The 22203-nt window shown below is 41.4% G+C and overlaps 1 protein-coding gene across 2 annotated transcripts; it reads left to right on the forward strand.

The window, feature by feature from the left end:
- Positions 1-1656: 1656 nt before the first annotated feature.
- LOC147892809 (protein DMR6-LIKE OXYGENASE 1-like) lies at positions 1657-4256 on the forward strand. Of its 2 annotated transcripts, none has more exons than XM_087387376.1 (4): positions 1657-2506; positions 2617-2855; positions 2999-3335; positions 3470-4256. In XM_087387376.1, the coding sequence occupies exons 1-4, from the start codon at positions 2012-2014 to the stop codon at positions 3794-3796; spliced, it is 1398 nt and encodes a 465-aa protein (XP_087243502.1). In that variant the 5' UTR covers positions 1657-2011; the 3' UTR covers positions 3797-4256. The 2 variants fall into 2 exon arrangements, with proteins under 2 accessions (XP_087243502.1, XP_087243503.1); XM_087387377.1 differs by having other exon boundaries at positions 3008-3335.
- The last annotated feature ends 17947 nt before the right edge of the window (positions 4257-22203 follow it).

The following is a 22203-nucleotide window of genomic DNA, read 5'->3' on the forward strand; positions in this document are numbered from 1 at the left end:
TTGCAAAAAACCTTTCGGTGGACATCACTTTCCGTGGAAATGCACACAATGCAATGAGGGTTAGCTTTAGTTTGCCTCTCTTTCGCCTTCACGTCCATAGTAATGTATATGAAATAATGATCTTGAATTGTAGCTTTGTCGGCAATCGTGGGTAGATTTATGGGTCTAGAGTCCATCCAAATTCATTCTATTAAATCCCTTTTAGGTACCCAACACATTCACAGGTTTGCCTTAAGAATATAAGAGCTTTATTTTATAAAGATAATATCCATAAGTCAAGTGCTAGTTGAAATGAAATTAAAGGGGAGCATCAAGCATTGTTGAGATTAATCTAAGTGGTGTTCAAATACTTAGTGCATCATGTGTTTTGCAATTTACCTCCAAATAAATGGAAACTAATTTCATTTTAGCAGGATTTTTAATGAGTATTGTCATGGGTAGACATCTTGGTACATGTGTACATGTACCTCTCTTCTAAAATTGTAAATACGACAATTCCTTATTTAGCTTGGCCTAGTAGGATGCACACCTTAGTATGTATAATGTAAAGCCATATACTAAGATGCTTCTCCCTTACTACACATGTACATGTGTGTGAGCATGTGCATAGGGCCCATGCTTGTGCATGCAAGCACCCATGGGCGTGTGTGTGTTTATGCGTGTGTGAAAACATACATGTATCCTTGGGGTCCACTAATGAAATGCTTTGGGTATCATGTGCCATTCAAACGTTCAATACAAATACACTTATGTACTGTAATGTTCATATCTATTTTACCTTTATCCTCATAAACATCACTCCCTTTTCTAAAAGTGAATTTAAAATCCATTTTTGTAAGTAGAATTGTGTAAAAGGAGTGTAAATTGTCTGACTAAAAACTCTTTTAAACAATCTAACTTACATAATACATATTATGTAGTAGGACTAGGGCGCTAACTTATATAATCTGTTAGCCCGTGGGTGTGTTTACGTGTTATATGCACGTGTGTATATGTGTGCATGTGTGTATATGCATGTGAGCTAACTTACATATTCCTTAGTGAACCTCGTGAGGCGCATAGACACGTACAAACACATGTGTGCGTGCGCATGTACTCGTGTGTGCACCTAGCTCAACTTTGAAAGACTAGGGCAACATTGCTCACAAAGTTCTCATAAGTACTTGCAAACCCTCTCTCTCTCTCTCTCTCTCTCTCTCTCTCTCTCTCCCCGCGTCACTCATATACACACAAGCACACACATACGTGTATTGACAAGGCATATGCATGTGCACACAGTGAAGATGCACATTTAGGCACATGTGATACGTGTGCAAGTGTGTGCTTGTGTGTGTGCGAGCATGTGAGTGAGTGAGTGTGTTAGGGAGTGGTTTCCAAAAAACAAAGTGTCTATGTGTGTGTGTGTGAGAGAGAGAGAGAGAGAGAGAGAGAGAGTGCGCTAGAGTGCGCTAATGTGAAGAGTTGGAGTGGGGTCTCAAGGCAGTTTACGTGACACACTAACAGTAGTGGAAGCTTCCGGTAACAACGTGAACCGCAAACATCTCACTCAAGCATATCTCCCTACAGAGTACACACACACACACACACACACACACACACACACTTTCACATACACACACTCACACACTCAAAGACACTTGAGCAGCCACCCTCTTCCATCCGATCACCATATTACATTTTGTCTCCCATCCCTCCCCCTCTCATCTTTCCTATATAACACTCCTCTCCTCTTCCCCAACCTTCCAACCGCACCTCTTGTTTTTCTCGCCCTCCTTGTTCATCGTCCCAGCTCCCACCCTACCAGCTTTCTAGCTTCCCCCTCTCCACTTTTGAGGCTCGCACTCCTTTCCCTCTCCCCTTTGTAGAGCACCTCGCACTCCTCCCCCCCCAAAACCCCAGGGTTTAACATCCCTCCCCATCTCGCCTCCCTCTCTCCCCTCCCAGTCGACGCTTGAGGCTGGAGGCTCGCGGGCCCTTGCACCCGCGCGGCTCTTCTGGCTCCGCCAGCAATATGGCTCCTTCCATCCACTCGGACTTCCTTGCCGCCCCTAGCTGCAAGTCCCTGAAAATTTCTAAGTGTGACTACCAAGAGAACGGATTAAAGGCTCAGGCGGATTGCGAGCTTGAGGTAACTAAGGCTAACAGGGAGCTTGGCGCTGGCGGCAATCAGACCTCTATAAAGGGAAAGCGGCCTCCGGATAAGAGACGTCGGCTATCTGAGGCATCACACCGAGCTCAGTTTCAGGCTGCACAAAGGCTGATCTGCGCGCACGAGGAGATGGACCATAAAAAGGATGTAGTTAAAGGTATTAAGGAGCTCGTTGATGCTGGAATTGATCATGTTCCAGTGAAATATATTAGACCGCTTGAAGAGCGACCGAGACTGTCTGAAGTTTATTATACAGACCAAGTTCCCGTCATAGATCTGAAGGGACTGCTGGGTCCTGAACGTCACGAAGTCATAGAGAAGATTGGGCGCGCTTGTGAAGAATGGGGTCTGTTCCAGGTTAGTGTGAAGAAAAGTATACTCAAAGTCATAGATGCAATTCATTTTCTAGCTGGAGGTAGATTTGTAAGGAAGAATGATCTCCATCAAAACTAGTCCGGACTCTCCAGGTGATCAACCATGGCATTCCGAAGTTTGTTGTCGACAAAATGCGGACGGCTGTTGACGGCTTCTTCCGACAACCGACACCTGAGAGGATGGCGTATTACTCCGACAATGTGCACAAGCCGCTTGTGTACGTAACAAGTTTTAATCGACAGAAAGAAAGCCTCCTGAATTGGAAGGACTCTCTGAGATTCCGTTTTTCTCCTCGAATGGACAACTACAAACTTCTGCCACCTATTTTCGGGTACGCGACTTGCTTGTCTCTTATATTGCTAGCGCCACATGAAATTTATAATCTGCAAATTTCCATTGAAATTGATCTGCACAGGCGCTTCCGCGACCTTGATGATTTACGTACTAAACTTATACTGGCATTTGCTAACGGAGGAAATTCAGCGACGCTGGCATGGAGTATTGCCAAGAAATTAGATGTCTTGGCGCTCGGCTCTTCACGGCGCTGTCTGAAAGTCTTGCACTAAGCCCCGATTATTTGTACAAATATATGCAAGCAGACATTGCTGATATCCACGTGAATATGCACTATTACCCTCCCTGTCCTGATCCTCGACTGACATTCGGCTTAAGCGGGCACTCGGATCCTAACGTTCTTACAGTACTCTTGCACAATGACGTGGGAGGGCTTCAGCTTTTCAAAGATGGTGTCTGGATGGCTGTTAAGCCTGTTCCAGACTCTCTGGTAGTCAACATTGGAGATCAACTACAGGTGAGAGGCACGCGTAACGTGATGCGCCTTTCTTTGAAGTTCGTAGATCGTCTTCTTGTGCGCAATTATTCGAATCGTCCTCTAGACTGATGTCTGTTGGATTCTTCTTCCACGTTGCACTCGCCGTGATAAAGATTCTTACCAACGGCAAGTATAAGAGCGTGGAGCACCGAGTTGTCACCAATGCAGAGACGCCGCGAATCTCTGTAGCCACCTTCTTTGGCCCGTCGGATGAGACCAGAGTGGCTCTGTTACAGAAGTTCATCGACGACGACCATCCTCCGTTGTACAGAGAGACAGTATACAAGGAGTATGTGGCAAATTTCTACAACAGGGGACTTGCAAGGAAGACGAGCCTGGACTTCGCCAGTCTTGGCAGTCTGATGGAAGGACTGGATGGGACGGGACGCGGAAATCAAGAAGAGCTGGATTCTGAGGGACGATTCGGACGAACCAACTAGAGAGAGGTTTCCTGTTGCTGCAAAAGCTTCTGGCCGGGCCCCGGCTATGGCAGAAGACTACGACACTCTTTGCAGCTCAACAGGTCTAGCATATATAGATCCTCACAGATCCCATCCAATATCTGCATCACCTGTTATAGTCGCTGCATACTCCACGAAACGCACGACGTAGCTTTAAGCCAGCCCTCTTCGACAGATTGATCTTGGTTTGTTTCTACAGAGTGCAAGCTAATCAGCGACGTAGCGCCCATCTGCTTGTGTTACCCAGCAATTTGAATTCTCGGTCTACAGTTGTTTCTACTATTCAATCAGCTAGTTGTTTCAATGAATTGATGATCAGTTAGTTGTTTTTATAAATTGAGAGCATCAGCAATGTTGTAGCCATGCAAAAATTTGTTTAGCGCAGTTTGCATGGCTCCTCGACAGTGCAGGATTACCTCTGGGAAAAAGTTTTACGTGTTCATTCCACAAAGTTCTAGTATTCATTTCAAAACGTTTCTCTAGTGTACTTATTCATTGCCCTTTCCATGGAAATGATTCCAACGTTTTCAAAGATGTCTCTCTCCTCTACACACATAATCGATAGCTTTACACTTTAGGGGCCATACTCGGTGGCGACCTTCAAATATGTGATTGTGAATATTCTCTATTTGTATTTCTCATTAGGACACATGTGCAAAGACCGTACTAATACATTAGCTGGTAGGCAATAACCCTTTCCCCATGCCTATATTCCTTAAAATCCTCGATGGGATATGGGTCCCAATAAAGCTTTACATGTTCCGCTCCCTTCATGTTGTGCAAAGAGCATCTAAAAAGATGATATGTGTGTGTATTCTCTTCAAATGAACCACAAACGAACACCTCTCTTCATGATGTGAAAAGAGCATCTCAAAAAAGTTCCAACAATTGTTCAGGTGTTTCATTCATATTGGTAACTTTCAAATCTTTTCTTATATTATTAGAACAAGTTATTTCCATAGAGAGGTCCTAATTGTTTGCATGCAAGTTAGACCAAGGAAGCACACATTGTAGACGTTTTAGTGCTTTTTAGTGTAAGACAATGTTATAGTTATTGGCCACAAAACTAACACTCGTGTATGTCATTTCAAATGACATACATTGACTTGTCATAAATTTAAGATAGCATTCATTTTTCATCCTATCGTTTTTCCATTGAACTTAGTTACACATAGAGCAAAGAGTTTTGGAGGAGTTCTGAGACTGAAGGTTGGGTAGTTGCTTATGGCACAATCATCAATCTCTCATGGGTCTTTCGTAAAGGCATATTTACTTTGGCATCATTGACCTACTTGTAGTTTGAATATGGGGGATGGCGACCTTCAAATATGTGATTGTGAATATTCTCTATTTGTATTTCTCATTAGGACACATGTGCAAAGACCGTACTAATACATTAGCTGGTAGGCAATAACCCTTTCCCCATGCCTATATTCCTTAAAATCCTCGATGGGATATGGGTCCCAATAAAGCTTTACATGTTCTGCTCCCTTCATGTTGTGCAAAGAGCATCTAAAAAGATGATATGTGTGTGTATTCTCTTCAAATGAACCACAAACGAACACCTCTCTTCATGATGTGAAAAGAGCATCTCAAAAAAGTTCCAACAACTGTTCAGGTGTTTCATTCATATTGGTAACGTTCAAATCTTTTCTTATATTATTAGAACAAGTTATTTCCATAGAGAGGTCCTAATTGTTTGCATGCAAGTTAGACCAAGGAAGCACACATTGTAGACGTTTTAGTGCTTTTTAGTGTAAGACAATGTTATAGTTATTGGCCACAAAACTAACACTCGTGTATGTCATTTCAAATGACGTACATTGACTTGTCATAAATTTAAGATAGCATTCATTTTTCATCCTATCGTTTTTCCATTGAACTTAGTTACACATAGAGCAAAGAGTTTTGGAGGAGTTCTGAGACTGAAGGTTGGGTAGTTGCTTATGGCTCCTTCAAGAAATAGTGATCATTCAAAACATTATCATTATTTTGACACAATCATCAATCTCTCATGGGTCTTTCGTAAAGGCATATTTACTTTGGCATCATTGACCTACTTGTAGTTTGAATATGGGGGATGTGCATTTGTATATGTTTAGTTGTGTGTAGGCAACGATTTTATTTGGCCGTTTTAATTCAAAAAATAATCTTAAATGAATGTAAAGGATTTAAATCATAAAAAATACCTACTTTTATTCATAGAATGTGGTAGTTAGTTGACCAAGAATACACCATTGAATATCTCATTTTTTTGGCATGATCCGCTCTATACAAGTAACATTTATCACATGGTAATAAGAAAAACATATTTTGGTAAGTATTGACTAATCCATCAATCACCAAGGGAAAATAATCCTTGATTGAGCATTTTGCTTAAACGAGTTTTAATTTTAAAAATTGATTTAAATCACCATTTGAAATCAAACGATTTAAATCCCTTGAAATCCTAATGTCAACAGGGTGCATCCATGTGTCTATGGCATAATGTCTTTGTGAAACTAAATTTAAGGGGATTCGTTATTAGATGTCAATTAGGATTGCTATTCAAGGATTTGGCTAATGCTTTTATATATGCATCAATTCATGATTAAAGAGCATACTTGTTTCTTGAAAATAACATATACATAGCATGAAAATGAAAACTAATTATTAAGAAACACTAAGAAATTAGCAAAAATTATCAGTACGGCCAATGCATGATTGGGTGTAGCCATTTCTTATGAAGTTTAGGGAATATCTTGCATATGACTAACTTGCTTAATCTGTAACTTATGCATTTCTCGATGGAATTTGACACTCTTGGTGTCTAAACATTATGAACTTAAAAATTTTAATTCATTCATGTGCAATGCTCTTTGAATAAATCCCACATTATTTATCATTTTGCATTGGTTCCTTTTAGAGGCAGTACCTTACAAAGAGGTTGATAAACATGTCAAAGGTGGTTCCATCACTTAATCCATAAAATCAAATGCGCTAGCGAGCAAATTTACCTTTTGCTTTTTTAATCCATTTGGACATCTTTGCATTCGTTTAAGGGGAAAGAGTTTGTGATGTGTATAGCCAGAGGCAAAAAAACATGATTTCTAAATTTTCTCAAAATCTGATAACTCCCACTATTGCATTCAAAATTTTTACTAAATTTACTTTTCTCACACACGTCACCTAATGGAAGGACTGCATTGCATCAAGGTCTATATGTTAGTATACATTGTTTCATATAGATGGGTCTTGAATGGAGATAATGTTCATGACTACTGAATCCTAAAGATCACCATGTACATGGGTATAACTTTCTCTATCTATTCTTGCATTTCTTGAAGTGCATTGATGCATGCACATGTAAATTATGTGTTAGATACCTTTGCTATTTGTTGTAAAAGTTTCTTATTACTTTTGTTTATAGTTAAGTATGTGTACTTTGAGAAGGGAATTCTTTGATAATAGTAGTAGGCATAAGTCAAAGTGTCTTATATAAGTGCTCTTTATGTGGATTTTTGCATTTTTCTTGTGTGTTTGTTCATTCTTTTTCCATTATTTTTATTTCCAATGGTGCCTTATTCTTGTCTTCACTATCTTTTACAAGTAATAGACACGGTCAATGATTTATATATTGCCATTTGGAGTTTCACTAGATGAAAGTGGATTTGCCTTTTTTTCTTATTAGTTTAAAAAGTAGATGGCTATCTTCTTTTTTATTATTTTCATTTTCTTGTTGTTGAGTTTTATTTGGTATTGGCTTGGTTGCCAATGATGTTCAAGCTTACTTTTACTACATTAACATCATTCTATCAATAATGTTGTATTTGTTTTCTCCAGATAGTTTTACGTAGTTAAGCCAACATTTTCAAGTCCCATCTCTAAGTCTCCATCTTGGTAGGGATCCAATATTTGTTCCATGCATTAGCTTTGTTGACAAATTCCTTTAGCACTTGCCTTGTTGATAAATGGAGGGACTACAACAGTTCAGCTCATTTTTTATGCTTTTTTTAAATGGAAAATACATTGAATTTTTCTTCCTAACTCAAGGAAACCATTGAAAAAAAATGTCTATATTAGCATAAAAAAGAAAGCGTTCACATCTTTGTCACTCTGGAACAAACATGGACATGACTTGGCATGACTTGGACATGAATTGGGTATGACGGAAGCAATACATGATTGAAGAGTGCCAAACCTCAACCTCGACCCACCATGGTCAAAGTTGATAAGAGGGAAGTTCTGGTGCAATGGTACACGGGATACACCTGTTGGTGCACATGGGAAGCAGTCCAGCTGGCACAATGGTGCACATGGGAAGCAGTCCAACAGAGTGCATAGGCGCATAGGTGGTACTCATTGGTGCACAGGGGAAGTAGTCCAACAGTTAAGAGGTATAGGTGGTGCGCCAATCCTCGCAACCAACTAGTGTCAGGAGCACATGGAATAGACAGGAGAACACATGGAGCACGGGATTCACTGACCTAGAACAGGCTGGAGTATTGCGGAAGCCATCAAGGGCAGAGCGGCCCACAAACGATGGAATGGCTAAGGATGGCTAAGGATGCAAGAAGACATCCAATAGGAAGAAGGAAAGGAGATTGGCAGCGGGGGGTGAAGTAGAGGAGGAAAAAGGTGACAAGGGAGAAAAGGGGAAAGGGGGGAGGGATCGACACTAAAATTTGTGATCAAAATCTTTTTAGGGTAGATTAGGGCTTGACTAAGCCCTAATCTTCCCTTTTGTAAAGGTCTATAGTACATTGTAGTGGCCATTGTATTGTATTGTTTAAATTTGTTGAGAACAAAATTATTGTCCTATTACATCAAACTATTACATCGTTTCTCAAGGGGGTCACTATGTATGAAACTATATATCGTGTGCGTTCAAGGTCTATTTACTAAGCCCCTTATCTATGAATTTTTCATTAATAAATTGCACCGTTTTCCTATTCAATCTATAATATTTTTTCCAAGATACCTTTTTTGGCACCCTTCTGTCTATGAAAATATAGGAACACCTTATGTTGAACTCACGTGATAGTCAGGCAAATTATTGAGTGAACCCCCCGAGCATCATTTGAGGTAAAAAATTGACACTATGTATAAGTTTGCACTGTCTCTGTATGTCTGTCATCAATAGGTAGATGGGTAGAATCTAGTGTTGCTCCTCATTGCTTCCATCCTCGTTCTCTCACTGGGCTTGCATGCTCAATAGAGTACTAGAGTGCATGGTAATGAGTGATTAGATGTGATTAGGCTTCATGATTTACTTTTGTGAGAATTACTACTCGGTGGTGGTGTCATGGCTATGATTCCACCGGACTGGCAGTTAAAATTACCAGCCATCGCTCACCCACCACCAGGCTTAAGCATGCATGATCACTATGAGTGCAGTAAAAATTACCAGTCATCGGGCTTGCATGCTCAGTAGAGAACTAGAGTGCATGGTAATGAGTGATTAGAGCTTCATAATTTACCTTTGTGGGATTACTACCTGGTGGTGGTGGCTCTCGTCAGCCACGTCTATCATGGCTAAGATTCCATCGGGCTGGTAGTAAATTACCACCCATCGAAGTGGCTTGCTCACCTACCACATGGCATCTGGTTCATGATTACTAGCCCATGTGGGGTGGCATTTAAGATTCCACTGTGGAGGCCTACAATTAATCTGGATGGAACCCTGGGTTCGAGCCACCATGAAGGCTCAAACTTTATAACATATGAGATTTTGGCATTTGGCACTTTACTACATTACTCTCATCTGCCCCTGCTCTGCTACTTTGCTCCACATACCCTACTACTTTACTCCACACCCCTCCTCCATCTCTTTTCTGCCCCTTCTCTACTTTGCTCCATGCTCCCTCCTCCAACTCTCGTCACTCATTTACTTCCCTCCTTATCTGTTGCTCACCCACTCATCTGCACCATGCTTACTACCACCCCCCTCGATGCTTTGTGATCCCAATGTTATCTGCCTTCTCATATAAGGTGATTGCATTGCTACTCACCTGGAGTAGAAATGCTTGCACTAGTGGAGACCCTTCGTTGTTCCCACAGTCGTGTGTAGAGTAGCAGCAAAGCTCTGCTTGTACTTGCATAAGGCTAGGAATAATCTCGAGTCTTAGGAATCCTCAACATGCAAGTTCTACATGCAAGTCCTACATGCATGTTCTACATGAGAGTTCTACATACAACTCCTACATGCAACATGCATCTTCTACATGCAAGTCCAACTCGCAACTCCTACATGCAACATGCGAGTTCTACATGAAATTCCTCTATACAACATGGAACTCCTACATGCAGCTTGCAACTCCTACATGCAACTTCTATATGCAAGATCTACATGTAGAGAGAGAATGTCTTACAATTCCTACCTGCAGAGAGAGAAGCTTTCCAACTTCTATAAATACCCCATAATGGAATGAAGCCTACACTCTCTCGGGCATTGTGTTGAGTTCTACTTTGGTATTCCAAGAAATTGTCTCCAAGTGTCCATGCTTCCTTGCACTCCACATCCAAAAGCATGCTCTAACATTGCAACTCCTCCTCCCCTCTCCTCCAACCGTGCAACCCATCCTCTCCCTCTCCTCCTCCCTCCTCCTCCCCCTCCTCCTCCTCCCTACTCCTCCTCCCTTCTCCCTCCTCTTTCTCCATGCTCCTCCTCCCTTCTCCACCTCCCTCCTCATCCTCCCTTCTCCACCCTCTACTCCCTCCTCCTCCTCCCTTCTCCACCCTCTCATCCCTCCTCCTCCTCCCTTCTCCACCTTCTCTTCCTCCCTTCTCCTCCACCCACCCATCCCTTCTCCACCCTCTCCTCCTCCCTCCTCCTCCTCCCTTCTTCACCCTCTCCTCCTCCTCCCTTCTCGTCCTCTCTCCTCTCTCTCCTTTCCCCCATGCTCTTACACATTCTCCCTCTGCCACTCCTATGCTCTCCCTAAACCCTTAGTCCCTTAACCCTTGACCTTCATGATCTATGAGGGAGATGAGTTCTCCACCATGTACTCTATCCTGAACCTTGGATCTTCCTTCTAACCCTTAAACCCCTTCTAAACCCTCAAACCTCTTTCTAAGACCTAGAATCTCCTTTTAAAACCTTGGAACCTCCTTTTGAACCCTGAACCTACCTCTAACCCTCAAACTCCTCCTAAAGCCTTCAATCCACAATGAAGGCAAAATCCTTCATTACCCTAATCAGGATGATGCACATCCATTTCACACATGCATGTACTATGTTTGCTTACCACACTTAAGCCTACTTCCCTCACTGTAATATGACCCGAGGTCCTAAGCTAGACTTATACTACAAACGATGACATCGTTATACCTGTAGGTAATAGAAAGCCTCACAACCCTGCATACTAAGAATACTATGCTCTTCGTGCGGAAGCCGTGGGAAAGAGCGAACATTTTGCTTCATATGCTGGGGAGCTCAAGTAACAAGTAAACATACGTTAGTATGTGTACAAAATAAAGTACTACAAACTTTCATGAACATGACACTCAAGGGCAAGGAGAGTAAATTTTTTTTCCAAGTCTAGCCAAACATATCAACCCCAAGCATCAACCTTGGGTTACTACCTTAAGAAAATTTCTTTATTTCTTAAAAATAAGCCACTTGAAGAACAAATCAGACTATGTAATGGACACCAATGCATAGAGCTTGCAATTTTGAACATTTCACCTCTTTACAAAAGAGCGATCCGATTCCACCATGGAAAGATATGGCTCAAGAAGAGTTTAGGTAAAAACCCACACCACCCCCTCATTCTTCTTCTTTCACATCTAGCCTCCATCCTCTTCCCCAATAGGAAGGACCTATTTGAAAAAAATGGCATTAGTTAATTAGCTGTGTTGGGGGGGAGGGGGGGTAAGGGTTGTGAGAGTGGTATTTTGGTGGGGGGCCACATGCATTTGACATGTGGACATGCAGATGTGACTATGCATGTTACCACGTGTCGTATGCATGTGACTCCCTCTCAATATATCTATGGTTATCGAGATCCTTCCATTGTGACACATTGATTTTGATCGTGGCATCTCCATGCAATGATAACAGAGTATGATGGTCTAGACACCCCACGATGGGCTGGAGGAGTATGATGATAACAGAGTATGATGGTCCGGACACTCGACGATGGGCTGGAGGAGTTGATATAGGATATGTGCCTATGTGCATGAGTGCAATGCTAGGCAAAATGAAAGAGAAAAGGATGGACAGGAAGCGTGGCTTTGCAAACGATGAGGAGGATGAAGGCGATGGAGAGCAGGAAGGAAATGGAGCACTGGCATGCAACACACATGAGTTTCTAGAGTAAGTGTGGATTGTCTGGAGTGAGGAAGTGTGGATTGTAGGTGCTTACATTTTTGTTGTTCCGTGTTGTAGGGTTAATAAGAATAAGTGGGTTAATAAGAATAAGTGGGGTAGGCCTCGTAAGAGTGGTTCAAAGAAAACGGAAAGTTCGAAGGTTTTGGAGCTAAGTGTAATGGTTGGTGTTGGAGGTTCTGATGTCGATGTAAAGTCCTTGCTTCATAGATCGCATAAGTTCTTGGAAGAGGCTTGCATAGTAGGTATGTGTAGTGTCAAAAGAGGAGGAGCGCTGTACCATCTACACTTTCAAATGATCTTACAAATTAGTACAAGCATGCAAAGCGTGAAATGGATTATCCAAAAGTACATAGGCTAGGATGTCAGTCGACCCCTCGGTGGGGTGATAATGTGCCATGCATTGAGGCAAAGGAACCTACATACGTATCAAGGGATGCTAGGTTACTGCATGAAAGACTTCGTGTAGCCACATTTCAAGAGTGTGTCAAAGGGTGTGAAGAAGGAGGAAGTGCAAGCAGGGATCGAATGTTACGTTCGCTATGGCACTGACGAAACAAAAAATTGTGTATGTTTAACAAGTACCAATGTATTTGATCAGGCTTTTATGTTCTAGAAATTTAAACTTAAGGTGTAGGCACACTAGAACGTTGAGCAAATGTCTTCTGAAAATGCTTCAGAGTGGAAGTTATTATTTGTCGGTATCTTGGGTTATTCCCTATCAAGGGAGAGGTATGGATAGCGTAAGAGTAGAATGCCTCTGGAAGGCTATGGTGTCTTTGTATGCAGTCATGCCTTATGATATAAGCAATATTTTCTTTTATAGTGATGCAAGGGTCAGTCAGCTGAATCTTGATATGCATATTAAAGGGGTTCTTCATCGTGGTTCAAGGCATTTCAACACAAGCCCAGTGAAAAATGAAAATGTCTTGGATGATGATGATTTGCTTTTCTGTAGCAAGAGTCCAATTGGGAAGAGTAGCGATAGTTTAGGATCAAACAAGCCTAAAGATCTACTGTGACAAAGAGAACATCCCTCCAGAGATGTGTGATGAAGCAATGCTGGGAGTGACTACTAATAGTGTGGGATCTACACCTAGACATCGACCAAGGAAGGAGCGAGCCAATTCTTCGGAAGGTAGTCAATCCACGAGTTTGACTACTCCTCATGTCCCACCTTTTTTGCCTCTCAGAACAGCATCGCAGATGGGAATTCATATCGCTTGAATAGTTAAGCTCAAGAAAATGTTTTTTGTTTTTTGTGAGCCTATGGGCGGGCTGAAAATGTAACAACTTATAATATAACGACTTATAATGTAAGGACTTAGAAGTAATGGAAGCTATTTTTGGTAATAATTCAACAAATATCTCTGAATCTTTGGTTTCAACTCCCATTTGAATGTGTAGATCTATTGGAGTGTGAAATTACAGTTGTCTTGCAAAAAATTTCATGCAAAACTGATGATTAATTTGAGAGAGATGGAATTTTAGACATTAGGAGACCCATTAATTTTCAACAAGTACCGCCTTAATTTTCACCAACTTAATTACGGTGAAATCTCACTGTAATTAATTATGGTGATTCTATGCTCACCTTAATTTCAAGCCCTATGCAAGACCATTTAAAACTCCAAATTTGAATAAAAGCAAAAGATCCCGCAAGAAAGCTGAAGGAGGATATCATCACAACACTAAGGCTGAACACTTCAATGAGTTCGAATGAGTCCGAACTAGGATCGTTGAATTGTATCTTACTAAGCCAGCTCCCTCAAAATTTGATCCACCTCCTCTTGAATGGTCCCGTGATGGACTTGAAGGAGTATGCATAGCAAATGAACCCTTACTTGGGAATACTTTCCTAGTGGAAAAGTTACCCCACAGTTCCCAATGTAAGAAGTTTTGAAAGTATAAGCCACATATGTGGATGAAGATTAATTGAGCAACTTTAGAAAAAGAACATCCCCAAGAGCCTCAAAAATTGGTTAATGATACTATGCCACCCAATAGCCATAGCACATGTCACGCTAGTTCAACACCATCAGAGGCTTATCTTTGAGAAATGATGGAGTACTTCAAGAACTACACAAGTGGTAGTGTCCCCATAGCAATGCTAAGACCACTAAGAGAATTTGAAGTTCAAGAAACCGATAGCATTGAAGAGACTCCAATCTATGAGGGACTAGAAAAAACTCGAACAATAAACCTCGACCTTGAAGGGGAGGAAGAAAAATTGGTTTTCATTGGGAAACAACTTACACAGGAAGATGAAACCAAACTCAAAGCAGTCCCAATGGAATATCGGTACTACCTAGCATGGTCATATAAGAAATTGAAAGGAATTTCACCAGAAGTGGCAATGCACATGATACCTATAAGGGAAGGTGTCCACCCTAAGGTATGTGGACCTTATCGAACAAATCCAAAATATGGCACCATGGTTTATGACGAGTTGGAAAAACTCTTAGATGTTGGATTCATCTATGAGATCGAGCACACTATTGGGTTTCACCCATTGTCATCGTGCCTAAATGCAACAAGAAGCTAAGAATATGTGTTAACTTAAAGAATGTGAAATTTGCCCCACAATTAGGGATCACTATCCCCTACCCTTAATAGGAAAAGGTGGTAGGTTCTGTGATATATAGCTTCTTGGATGGCTTCAGTGGAAAAGGTGGCAAGGATCACTATCCCCTACCCTTAACAAAAACAATGTTGGAAAAGGTGGTAGGTTCCGTGATATATAACTTCTTGGATGGCTTTAGTGGCTATAACCAAGTGCAAATTGCTCTTACAGACCAATCAAAAACAACATTTGCTACAAAATGGGGTATATTTTCCTATAGAGTCATGCCATTTGGCCTTTGTAATGCCTCGGCCACATTAAAGTGAGTCATGTTCACAGCTTTCAAGTCCTTTTTGATTAAGTTTCTACAGGTATCCTTGGATGATTTGTGCATCCACTCGAACAAAACATACCACTTGAAATGTCTTGAAGCAATACTAATCAAATGCATGGAGTATGGCATCTCCCTAAATCCAACAAAATGCTGGTTCAGGTCACCCACGGAGTTGTTTTGGGTCACATAGTTTCTCAACATGGGATTGCAACTTACATGGACAAAATCAAAATCATCATGGAATTGCCTCCTCCTACAAATTCCAAAGGCATATAGGTCTTTATGGGACATGCCGGCTATTATAGAAGATCTATCTTGCAATATGCAATGATAGCCAGACCACTTTACAAATTATTAGTGGAATTATTATGGATAGAAGAGTACCACCAGGCCTTTGAGCTTTTAAAGTGGTGCCTAATTACAACACCCATCCTTATATCACCCAATTGGGATATTTATTTTCATGTTCATACTGATGGATCCAAGTATGCAATTGGGAGTGTACTTTGCCAACCTGGTGAACATAAGAAAGACTACCCATTCTACTTTGCCAGTTTTGACAACTCAATGATGCAGAAATCAACTATACCACCATAGTATAGAAAGAGAAGCCCTAGCAATGGTGTATAGTGTTAAAAAGTTTCGGCACTATCTATTAGCAAATGATTTTGTCTTCTACACCAACCATCAAGCATTGCTTTATCTTGTGAACCGTCCATGTACAATAGGGAGAATAGCCAGATGGCTCCTCTTGCTTCAAGAATTTAACTTCAAAATAGTGGCCCACAAAGGTGCCCAACACTACATTGCTGATCACATGTCTCGTGTCAAGTCAAGAGAAGAAGCTACCGGAGTAGAAGATGGCTTGCTAGATGCCACCACCCCTTGAAATGAAAGCAGTGGATGCCAAAAAACTAATTTTAAAAGCTACATCCTATCAACTCATTGCTAAAAAACTATACAAGATGGGCAAGGAACACGTTTTAAGAAGTGTAATGCCTCATGAGATAATGCCAATGGCTAGCACACAACAAAATGAATATTGCAATGCTCCACTTCATGTTACTTGCAAACTCATGAGGTGCATTGTAAGAAACTTTAAATGTGCATTTTAAATGAATTGCATCATCTCATTTGCATTTGAAATGGGTTGCTCCATTAATGATGTAAAAGAGCAATGAATTGCAACATCTCATTTGCATTTTAAATGAACTGCATCATTAAATGCATCACATGATCCCGCTCTTAGCTGGAATTGGAAGCCATGCACAGCTTCTGGGATTCCTCAAGATTCAAGAGTTTGAGGACCATTTTACCTGTTCCCTTCACAGTGATAGAATCCACGAATTGCATTATCCTCATCAAGGTAGTAGAGCCACATCGTTCTGATTGGGTAGCAAAACTAAATGCAGCCTTATGGGCACATCGAGCCACACTCAAGGTCAGTACATGGAATACACCTTTACAATTGGTGTACGGCCTTGAAGCTATGGTCCCACTAGAATTTGTAATACCAAGCAAAGAGACCAACATTAGGTATATTGGTGTCCTCTGAAACAATTAAGAAACAGCTTGGATGTATAACATCAAAGGGCCAACACTTTGGGCAGATGTCTATGAATATGTCAAAGGCTGTGATGTATGACAACAGACTACTAAACCACAACACAAATACTTCAATCTCCTAACAATAGTTGTTGCACAAAAACCATTTGAAAAATGGGGGATTGATTACGTGGGTCCCATCCATCCATAGCAAAGGGGACACATGCATTGATTACTTTACCAAATGGACTGAAGCTAAAGTAGCGAGAAAGGAAGATGCCAGAAGCACAACAAGATTCTTATATGAAAATGTGATCACCCGATTCAGATGCCCCATTGAAATTGTGTTGATAGAGGCACGCATTTTGTCAATGAGGTTATCCAAGAACTCTTGTCTGGCTTTATCGTAATCCATAGAAAAAGCACACCCTACTACCCCCAAGGGAATGGATAGGCTATGCATAGCAGTATAGGAATGCATGGGAGAACATGCATCCCTGAAAGAGAGACTCTATCAATTGGAGAAGCATACAAAGACTATATTAGTCACCTACCATGCCATGACAATAGAAAAACATAGAAAAAAGGCATGGTTTGACAGAAATGTTAAAGCCAAAGACATCAAGTAAGGTGACCTGGTCTTGTTATATAATGCCAAAGTACACAAGGGAAAAATCAAGTATGTAGGTCAAGGACCCTATTGAGTAAGAAAAATGAATCCCATTGGAGATGTGCTACTAGAAACATTGGAAAAGAGGATGCGAAGAAAGAGCCCACCGCCTCAGCCACCCATGAGACCCCCTCCAGAGTTCGTAGCCATCTACCTCCTCTCAACCATGGTGACCACAGGAATTTGTAGCTCAGAGAGATAGCTTTGAGGAGGATTCTATGCATGACATGGAAACACAAGAAGAACGAATGCCATCCCAGTCACCATTGGCCTACACAACCATTGACGGGGCCCAGTCCTTGGAACTTGTGTGGCCACCCACGTCGACTTATGCTCTTTCCAACGCAATGACATATTTCTTAGAGCAAAGGGGTTTGGGAAGTTTATATGAGAGCCTAAAATCCTTGGAGGACAGTCCTACAATGACCACATACATCAAGGACTTTCATTCTTACCACTCTAGTGATGCACAAGTTGGTAAGTATGGCACCATCACTATACATCAGAGCCCACTCAACATTATCCTCGATAGGACAGTAATTCAAAGGGCCTTTTCACTCCCAAATCAAGGTGCACAATACCCTACAAGGCCTGCTGATGCTAAATTTATCAAAATACAGCCTCTCCTCGCCAAGGGCACAAAGTTCCATAGGGACAGAATATTACTTCACACCATCATTAACCCTCGCCTCAAGGAAGCAGCACAATTCCTATCCATAATCTTGGGAGTTAAGTGTGGCAAGAATCGATCCCTTCCACTCTGCACATTTTTTTTGCTGAATAGGAAGCAAGACTGGATCCAGCAATTAGTCATATTTTTCACAAAAAAACTCGACGGTTCATCAGGCCCAAAATGTAAAATTCCACACTTATTTGCTATAATCATCAAACAATAAAGAGCTACAAGAACGAGAAATGACTCTACCCCAATCACCAAAACTATTGAGGAGTTGGACATTCCCTTCTCACCAGCATGGGAGCCATCACCAACTTCTCCTACTATCACGTTGGCAAATACGAATACCTCAAAAGAAATTCCTATTCTGGAGTTCGGAATTGAGGAATTTCCCCATGAGATGCTAGAGCTCGATGCACAATTGCAACCAATATATCTCCAACAATAGCAGTAGCTAGAGCTTGAGGCTACATTAGCACCAGCATCGCCCATCAATGCCATTCCAGTCCATGAGACACAAGGGAAGCTAGTGCTAGATAAACAATATGACTAATGTACCCAAGTGACTGACTTACCATTGGAATAACCCCCAACAAGTACTATGGAATCACCAGATTGGCTACATGGGCACCAATTATATCAGCAATATCACCAATCCTCATCACCGTTTGTCATTTTCCATCATCAAGCTAGCCAAATGCTTCAAATGTCAAAACTATTCACTAGCTTGGCCAAGGAGGAATAGTACATGCTTAAAAGTCAGAGGAACTGGTACAAGCTCAACTTACTCTAATTCACAAAGAAAAAGAGCTCTAGGATTGCCAAGAAAAGCTTGAAGACATGCTACAGTGTTTGGCAATATGCACATTCAGTATTGTAGAGCTTACAAGGGGCTACCGAATCTTAAAGGACCAACTTGCTACCACTAAAAAGTACAACACTTCTCAAGCACAGGCGTTGGACCAATGGTCCAATACCAGTGAAGTCATTCCTCAACAAGCACAGGTCACCTTGTAAATAAGAAAGCATAAGGAGGCATATACGTCCAACTACCATAAATATAAAGAGAAAATGGATGAGATGCAATCCCAAAAGAACTCCAATTGCTAGTGCATAACAATGAGGCACTAGAAGACAACACCAATGAAGTCCCACTACAATGCACAACGATGGTGTACTAAGAGCTTGTGGTTGCTCTACAAGCAGAAGATCACCTCACAGCACGAGTGCTTATCCAATGGAAGCAATTCCAACTCATTATCACATCCGCTCATCCAACAATCAAATGGGAATGTTCCATAGGGACCAAAACTCTACGCATAATTTGCCAAGACTTGTCCGAAGATGAAACAAATAACTTTTGCTTGTCTACACATGCCGAGTTTATAGCATTCAGGATAGATGCTTTCATTCCATATGTATGCCTCATGGGTATTGCTGGTTTGTTGCCATTTCTACAAAGGCCATTACTATTATCTACAAGGCATGACATAACTGACATCCCACCCTTGCAGTTGATGATCCCATCGCACCAGCAAAAAGAAGCGTCAGAAGATGACAGGGCCTATCTTACATCCAACTTCCCATATCTAACCACTCTCTATGCCAACCTCATAACCCCACTTACCCTTGCTGCTACCACCCTCTCTTTCCCTAAGCTCCTAACATCTACTCCCTTCATCATCTCTTTGCTCATGCCTTTCACCACTTTCAACTAACCCAACAGTCACAAACTTACGAGCCTGTCAAACCTAACTTCTTCCCTTCCCTTACTAATCCTACCCTCAAGGATTACTAAGATTCTCAAAACATTTTCCTAGTTCTACCCTCCCTCCCCTCTGATTCCCCTCCCACAAGTAACTCTTCCATATTTCTCCCCCATGTCCCCAGATTCTCTCCCTGCCCCATCATCACCTCTAACACTACTTGTGCTGTCATCAGCAGAAAATGAGCTAGTATTTGATTTTGAATATAAGGATTCGGATAATCCAATTCACACTCCCATGCCAAATTCCAATGATGGTATGATTTCGACGTGATACCAGTCCCTGTAACCCCATCAAGGACTTATGGAGCAAATATCCTGATATGAAAACTTGAGGTGGAGGACCTTGGACAACTTCCCTACAAACTTTTGTCAGCATCAAGTTAGTGAAGATTGGGTACGCAAGTTAGATCCCTAACCTGATTGGTGCTACCCCAATCTCTTTGATGTAATCTTCTTGAAAGTGTACCTATGTGCACCTCCATGTCTCAGAATCCATCCCAAGTTCTATGCAGTTCCACAACGTCACAGATGGGAAGCCAACATACACACTTTGGGTGAAGATTGCACCATTAATTGGCCAATGATTGAGACATACTCTAGTGTGGAATGGAATACCCAAGGGACAATAATTCGAGCACTTCAATAGCATGAGCAAATAATGTGCAGCAACATTGACCGCATCCTTTGCCAAAGTACTATATTATGTAAACCATTGGAATACATTTTAGAGGTCGCCAGCCACATTGACCGCCATTTTCCTCCACTCAGTTTCAATCCCAATGAATGGATCCATGCTTAGATTACAAGCCAACTCTATCAAAGAGTCATCTTCTTAGAAGCACGTCACATATCTCTGTTTGAACAAATGGTGGATACAGGCTACCTGAAAACAAAAGAAAAATTGTATGGTGCCAAGGCTTTACACCAGGATAGAGTGGCATGCCCTAAGCTCCACAGCCCCACTACCATATAGGCATAGTGAATGGCTATAAATCCATCATATTTCAGCCTATCCAAAGGATACCTAGCTCTGGTAGACCTGCACAAAATAGGCCCACTTTTAGGTGCTCTCAAAACATCCTTGGTCTTCCTTACTCTAGGTGTAACAATAGAAGGAATACCCAACTCATCATCAATGCTCTGTTCTGAGCCACTGGATTCAGCATCCACATAACAGTTACCTGCATTCACATCAAACATGGTCTGATCTACCTTCTCTTTTCCTTTTCATGATACCTGCATACCACTATCTGCATTGCTTTAAGGAGATTCTCCTGACCTCAATCTGCCTGTCCATGGCGAAGTATGTGAACCACTGCTAGAGGACACTGCAGGTCCACTAATATTTTGTGATTGCTGCTGTGAATTTTGTGTAGCATTACCATTTTGTGCATCTAGATCATCAATCACATTTACTGGTTTATACCAGTTGCTCATCTCATCAAAAACAACATCTCTGCTCACTGTAAACTTACGAGTAGAAGGGTTATAGCATCTATACCCTTTCTGCTGCAGAGAATAACCAATAAAGATGCACTTCTCAGCTTTTGGATCCAACTTGGACCTCAACTCATCTGGCACATGAACATAGGCAATGCAACCAAAAAATTTCAAATGAGAAATCTCTGGTTTCCTACCAGTATACATCTCCTCTGGCATCATGCCATGTATTGCTGCAGTGGGAGTCCTGTTCATTATGTAAACTGCTGTAGCAATTGCTTCAGTCCAATACTAATCTGGTAGGTCTTTTTCATTTAGCATGGCCCCAGATACCTCTCCAATATGCCTGTTTTTCCTTTCTGCAAGTCCATTTCGCTGTGGGGTATGACTGCATGAATATTGCTGCTTTATGCCATGCTCCTGCAAGAATCTTGCAAACTCATTTGAGAGGTACTCTCCCCCTCCATCTGACCTTAGGCATTTTATTTGCAGGCCTATTTCTTTTTCAACCATAGCTTTAAAAGCTTTGAAATGCCCAAACAATTCACTTTTCTTTTTCATAAAATACACCCAAACTTTTCTGCTGTAGTCATTAATAAAAGTGACAAAGTAATGATAGCCTCCAATAGATGCAGCTTTAGTAGTCCACACATCAGAGTGGATTTATTCCAATGGCTTCTTGCTCTCTTGAACATGTTTAGGAAATGGTTTCCTTGCCTATTTTCCAAATTGATAGGCTTTACATACCTTATGCATTTCTACAACCATGAATTTAGGCGCAACAATGTTTTGGGCCTACATTGATTTATGTCGCTATACATTAACATGACCAATGCGTTTATGCCAGATATCAATATCTGCAACTACACCGGTCCCATGTGCAAACATTGCTGCACTCAATTTAGGCATGTCCGCATCCAATGTAAACATCTTGCCCTTCTTCTTTCCTTTTGCTATCAAGCGACCGTTATTTTTCATATCCTCAACAAAGCATCCATGAGGATTAAATCTAACCTGCAAGCCCTGCTCAAACATTTGACCAATAGAAACCAGGTTCTTGGTGATATTCGGGACATGAAATA

Source organism: Dipteris shenzhenensis, chromosome 16 (assembly GCF_047967505.1).
Source record: "Dipteris shenzhenensis isolate YYH24624 ecotype China chromosome 16, Dip_SZ_1.0, whole genome shotgun sequence".
In the NCBI taxonomy this organism is placed as follows: domain Eukaryota; kingdom Viridiplantae; phylum Streptophyta; class Polypodiopsida; order Gleicheniales; family Dipteridaceae; genus Dipteris; species Dipteris shenzhenensis.

Coding starts and splice junctions, on each gene's coding strand:
- LOC147892809 (XM_087387376.1), top strand. CDS start 2,012: ATGGCTCCTTCCATCCACTCGGACTTCCTTGCCGCCCCTAGCTGCAAG. Junction 2,507..2,616: donor AAGAATGGGGTCTGTTCCAG/GTTAGTGTGAAG, acceptor CGGACTCTCCAG/GTGATCAACCATGGCATTCC. Junction 3,336..3,469: donor ACATTGGAGATCAACTACAG/GTGAGAGGCACG, acceptor GCCGTGATAAAG/ATTCTTACCAACGGCAAGTA.